The 5,937-nt window shown below is 30.9% G+C and overlaps 1 protein-coding gene across 3 annotated transcripts; it reads left to right on the forward strand.

The window, feature by feature from the left end:
• Positions 1-2,004: 2,004 nt before the first annotated feature.
• On the forward strand, positions 2,005-5,548 carry LOC117915005 (small ubiquitin-related modifier 2-like). Of its 3 annotated transcripts, none has more exons than XM_034830546.1 (4): positions 2,005-2,166; positions 4,735-4,884; positions 5,207-5,299; positions 5,445-5,548. In XM_034830546.1, exons 1-3 carry the CDS (start codon positions 2,104-2,106, stop codon positions 5,276-5,278), a joined length of 285 nt encoding a protein of 94 aa, XP_034686437.1. In that variant the 5' UTR covers positions 2,005-2,103; the 3' UTR covers positions 5,279-5,299; positions 5,445-5,548. The 3 variants fall into 3 exon arrangements, with proteins under 3 accessions (XP_034686437.1, XP_034686436.1, XP_034686435.1); XM_034830545.1 differs by having other exon boundaries at positions 5,207-5,296; XM_034830544.1 differs by having other exon boundaries at positions 5,207-5,548.
• The last annotated feature ends 389 nt before the right edge of the window (positions 5,549-5,937 follow it).

The following is a 5,937-nucleotide window of genomic DNA, read 5'->3' on the forward strand; positions in this document are numbered from 1 at the left end:
TCAATGAATTTAGATACGTCTTCCACTAGTATTATCTTATAGATTTAACGTGAGATTTTGACGTGTTTATTGTCTAGATGATTAGTTTTTATAATCATTTTGTATTATTTGTGATTCTCCAACACATTATTGATTTTATAATGGGCGTTTGGAACTACATTTTGCTAATTAAAAAACATTGCAAATAATTAAGGGTTTGTTGGTAACCGCTTTCGAAAACAATTTCGAAACATAGTTTTAAAAAAAATTGTTTTTGAAAACTATTATTTGATTTTTTTAAAACAAAAGTTTTTTTTTGAAAACTTAAAATGTTTTTAACATATTTTTAATATTTTTAAAAATAATTTTTATATTTAGTATTTTATTTTTAATTATTTTACATGTTTGTATAATTATTTCTTAAAACTGTTATCAGAAAACAAGTGAAAACAATAAAAAAACAACTCAAAGATATTATATGGAAATATTCCTTTTTTTTTTTTGTTATTAAGAATAAAAAATAAAAAACTGTTTTTTATTGTCAAACTGTTTTTAAATAAAATTTGTATTCTCATTATTAAATAAAGGATGAATCTTTAATTGAAAAGTGAAAACTTTTTCAATATATTTATCCTTCTAAATTTATAGCACAAAAGAAATATTAATTTTCCTCACAACATATAATTAGATAGTTTTATAGAAAAAATGTTTAAAGAGAGGTAAAAAAGGATTTTTATTTTGGAAATGTGTAGAGACCAATTTTTTATTTATTTATTAGTAATAGGCCAATAAATAAAATAAAATAATAAGGGGTATAAATAGGCTTATGGTCTCTAGTCTAAACGATAAGATATATAAAAAATTACTTATTATTTACATTCCATTAGTGAGTGATTTTGAGGTTACAATACTTGTTTCAGATGTGGAAGACACGATCCAAGTACATAATCTCAATGAATTTAGAAACGTCTTCCACTAGTATTATCTTATAGATTTAACGTGAGATGTTGACGTGTTTATTGTCTAGATGATTAGTTTTTATAATCATTTTGTATTATTTGTGATTCTTCAACATGTTATTGATTTTATGCAAATAATTAAGGGTTTGTTGGTAACCGCTTTCGAAAACAATTCCGAAATATAGTTTTAAAAAAAATTGTTTTTGAAAATTATTATTTGATTTTTGTAAAACAAAAGTTTTTTTTTGAAAACTTAAAATGTTTTTAACATATTTTTAATATTTTTAAAAATAATTTTTATATCTAGTATTTTATTTTTAATTATTTTACATGTTTGTATAATTATTTCTTAAAACTGTTATCAGAAAACAAGTGAAAATAATAAAAAAATAACTCAAAGATATTATTTGGAAATATTCTATTTTTATTAAGAATATAAAATAAAAAATAATTTTTTATTGTCATTATTAAATAAAAGGATGAATCTTAAATTGAAAAGTGAAAACTTTTTTATTATATTTATCCTTCTAAATTTATAGCACAAAAGAAATATTAATTTTCCTTGCAATATATAGTTTGATAGTTTTATAGGAAAAATGTTTAAAGAGAGGTAAAAAAGGATTTTTATTTTGAAAATAGTTTTGTTTTTCCCCTTTTATTTTTTTGAAAAAGAGGAGAGAGAGAGAGAGAGAGAGAGAGAGAGAGAGAGAGAGAGAGAGAGAGAGAGAGAGAGAGAGAGAGAGAGAGAGAGAGAGAGAGAGAGAGAGAGAGAGAGAGAGAGAGAGAGAGATGACTTGTGTTACTTAAAAATTAGTATTTATAATGAAAATTTCAAATCGTATTGATGTTACCTCCTGTGTAATGGGTCCCATGGTCTATAACTGGTAAAAAAGACACCTAAAAATAGAAAAAATAAAGACAAAAAAATTTAAAACTTGTAATCATTTCCAGACATGGCATCCATGCAAGGCCCAAAAATTAATTAAAAAAGAAAGTATTACAGGCCAAAATAGTGCATTCTGCTGTCACAAGGAAATTTGAAACTGCTACTGTCCCACTGTCACTTGCTCGCCTCCTTTACTTTCTCTCAGCTCTCTGCTCTCTGCTCTTTCCCACACTGCAAAGTTTGCAGAGGGAAGCACCGCACCACACCACACCACTCAAAATGCCTCAACCAGCCAAGAGGCCCCTGGATCAGTCCACTATCGAAGTCAAAGTGAAGAGTCAGGTGCACCTTATTGCTTTCTTTTGTCCACATTTCTTTGATTTTCAAGCTCCCTTTGGTTTTCAGATATGGGTTTTGTGTGATTTTGTTTTGGTTTTGTTACCATGAAATGTTTGTTTGGTGCTAGTTGTTTGACTTCAGTAGCATCTATGCTTCTACCATGTTGACCATCTCTCATAGTTTCTTGTTCATACACCTGCTTTGGGTTTCCTTCTGTAAAAAGGAGATAACAACGTCTGAGGGCTTTGAGTGGGACACAGGTGCACCTGTGGCTTTGGTTTTTGTCTTGTGAAGAATGACTTGTTTGGAACAAATTAGTCTGCTAAAAGGTTGGCGCGAATTTTGAGTTGGAAAAAATGTGGATTAAAAGAGGATCTGAATGAATAGTTGGGTAAAGGAAAATGATTTATTTCGGAAATTGCTACAGGAGGCGATTTAATGCAAACATAGGGGCATTTTAAAGAAATTTTTTGTACTTTGGATTGGCTGTTTGGTGTTAATGGCCGCCGGTATACTTTGATTGATGTTGAGGCATGCCCAAAAACAACCCCAAAACCTTAAGGAAACAGCTCCACCCTCACCCCATCCGTTTCTGTCATATTTATATCAACCTTCAAATTAATCTCTATCACTTGCATGTCTCTGAAACTTGCAGCCCCTCTTCAGTTTAGGTTACAGCAGCTCCTCCATCACAGAAGTGCTGTTGAAAGCCAACCCAGGATCAATCATTTTCACTATTTATGAATTGAACTGGAGTCTGGACACTGTCTTTTGCCTCTAAAATTGTGACCAGGAACTAGAATTGGGACCACAGTGAAAATTTTGGGATTCGGAATTATTCCATGATTTCAGAGTTAATTGGAAAATTTACCATGATTTCATGATGAGAGCTTGAAAGATGTATGGGATATGACTTTTAGGTTCAAGGTAAAGCATCATGTAATTTGCTTTTATAAGCCATTTTACTTCATTGCCCAATCACCTTTATCGTTCGTAACATTGATAGTAAGGTCATATTAGACATTCGATTGGGCTTTAAGACTTGGGAGAGATAAAATGAGGCATTGGGCCATCAAGACTCTTTAGTTGTACTATGGCCAAGGTGTGTGTCTTGTTGGGGATTCACATCTTATCTCTTTCCTTTTCTTTTATATGTCGAATTTTCTTACAATTGTATTAGTTTTTGTTAGATGTGCACCTTGTCCATGTTTGTTATTGTCTATATTAAATTTTTTCGTTATTTTATTAGTTTTTATTAGATGTTTCTTTTACATGTTTGGAATCTTGATTTTTTTGTTACGTGGATTGGAATTTTGGATCATATTTGATGACATGACTATATGATGAGTAATTGCATATCGAGATTTACAATATTTTAGAATATTGACATGGCTTGAGTTGTGCCTTGTGCCTAGGCCTTAATGAAGCCTTTGCGCCTTACGTCTTTTTTTCATCTTATATAACTATGGATTGATTAGAAGCACAGAGTAGAAATTAAATATTATATTTTTACATAGGATTTTCTTGCGAAAACACTATAAACAAAATAAAATATGAATAGAACATCCGAATTAATTTTCATGCTCTATGATTAAAGATTAATATATATTAAACTTTGAAGGTTTTGCAGTTATTTGTTTCAAAAGTTGAAAGCATCTTAACCCAAATTTTCCATAAATAATTTTTGACTTTTTTTTCTCACAATTTATAAATATGCTTGGATATTAATTGTGACCTTGACATTCTAGGGGTCTTGTTCGGGATAGCTTATGGTTTTTTGCTTTTATTGGAAACTAAAGTTGAAGTCAACATCGTTTTAAACATTATACATGATAAAACTTCTTGCATAAGCCAAAATTAAGTTTCTATGACAAGTAATATTTTCCTAACATCCATATTAAGCTCCTTTTTAAGTTATAAGCTTTTTGGACAAATAGCCAAACAGGTATAGAAACTCTTGTTGAGCTTAAAAAAAAAAAAAGGAAAAATGTTTTTGACTTCTCAACAATCATCCAAATTGGATCTAAGAACTCATTGGAGAGTCACTTGAAGAGAGAAGTGTTTTTTAATGCTTGAAAGCTTGTTCTTCACACAAATAAAGTATTTTGCAAAGTTTTAGAAAACATACTTAAAAATATCGAGAATCAATTAAGTGATTTATGGATTAGCACTTAATAGATTTTGTTCAAAAAATTATTACTTTTGGAGTGAATTACAAAGATTACTCATGTGCTTTTACCCATGCCTTAACTTGGCCCAAAAAAATATTTGTGAAGTAATGTCGATCCTTTTGTATTAAAAATAGAGATGGAGAAAATCACATGATAAGCACGTTTGAATGATTTTGATCGGTTTTTTGTAATTTACTCTTAAATTTTCTCTTTTTGATAATAAAAATTATTGCCTTCATTGCTTTTATTAGTATAGAGGCATCTATATGTGTGTCTCTATATCTTAGGTTTACTTTACTCGTTAAGCTTCAGATATGCATATGGTCATCTCATGATCTCTCAAGATAAAAATATGTTTCAGTGATATGCCCTCTATTCTCATCCTTTTCTGTGTTATTAGGACGGGCGTCAGCTGTATTTCAGGATCAATCGCTCTACCCCATTACAGAGGCTCTTGGTTGCGTATTGTCAGCGAATAAATCTTGATTACAAAACTATGCAGTTCGTCTACAATGGTAACCGTGTGACTGCAAAACAAACTCCCGAGCAAGTATTTTTCTCAACTTTGCAATATTTACTACACATTCTCACACCTAAATCTCGACAAAACTTATTTAAAATTCAGGAGACATGAATTTAGGAATTCAGTGAACACATGAGCAAGTACAAGGAAGTTACCCTTTCAGCTTCTGGTCTCCCTGCTCATTCATACCATGCTTGTGACCCCTGCATTTTTATAGGTTGTGGATGTGCTTGGGATAAATGTCGATATTATTCGGCCATTTCACCATGGACATGTGGCATTCTAATGTATATAATACCACTTATTTAATATGGCGATTCTCATCTCTGGTCTCGATTTGAATGTGTAGCTTGGTATGGAAGACGGCGAGGAAATTGATGCCTTGACGCACCAGATGGGAGGTGGTTGCAGGGCATTCTGACTGCATACAGAAAAATAGGTAGATGGTAAAAGATCAATGAGAAAGTGGGCTCTTTGCTTTCTCCTGGAATTTGCTTAAGAAACAAATTTTACGCAATGTCATGTTTTAAACTTAGCCAGCATACTTGCTTGATGATGACCTTTTTTCCTGTCAATATGCAAAACAGATAGGTGGATTCTGCTGTTGATATCTTTGCTTGTTGAAACCTGAAAGCATTTAGCCAGTGAGCAGTTAAACACTCGATGGAAATGAGTGGATTGAGCTTTACAAGCATTTGGATTGTAATTTGAAACCGCACATGCATTGTAGAGACTTACAATATCGGTGACTTGAGATACCAATGTTTTTATAACTAAACCGATCATTGAACCAGAAAATTTATCAAGTCACGATTCAATGATCGAATCATGATTTCAGCATATGATATGATAAATATACGATTTATACATTCGTTAATTAACATATGCGATATTCATATCATACTCCTTAACATAAACAACACACATTTGAAACAAATGGACGATGATTCACTATAAGAAATATGGGCTTTTATTACAAAGGAGGGTGTCATCCATAAACTTAATATTTAATAGCTTGATAAGTGCTTGATGACTTAAATGATAATTTTAAGTTTAATTATTTTATCAAATATACTTAAT

This window comes from Vitis riparia, chromosome 5 (assembly GCF_004353265.1).
Source record: "Vitis riparia cultivar Riparia Gloire de Montpellier isolate 1030 chromosome 5, EGFV_Vit.rip_1.0, whole genome shotgun sequence".
Taxonomy (NCBI): Eukaryota; Viridiplantae; Streptophyta; class Magnoliopsida; order Vitales; family Vitaceae; genus Vitis; species Vitis riparia.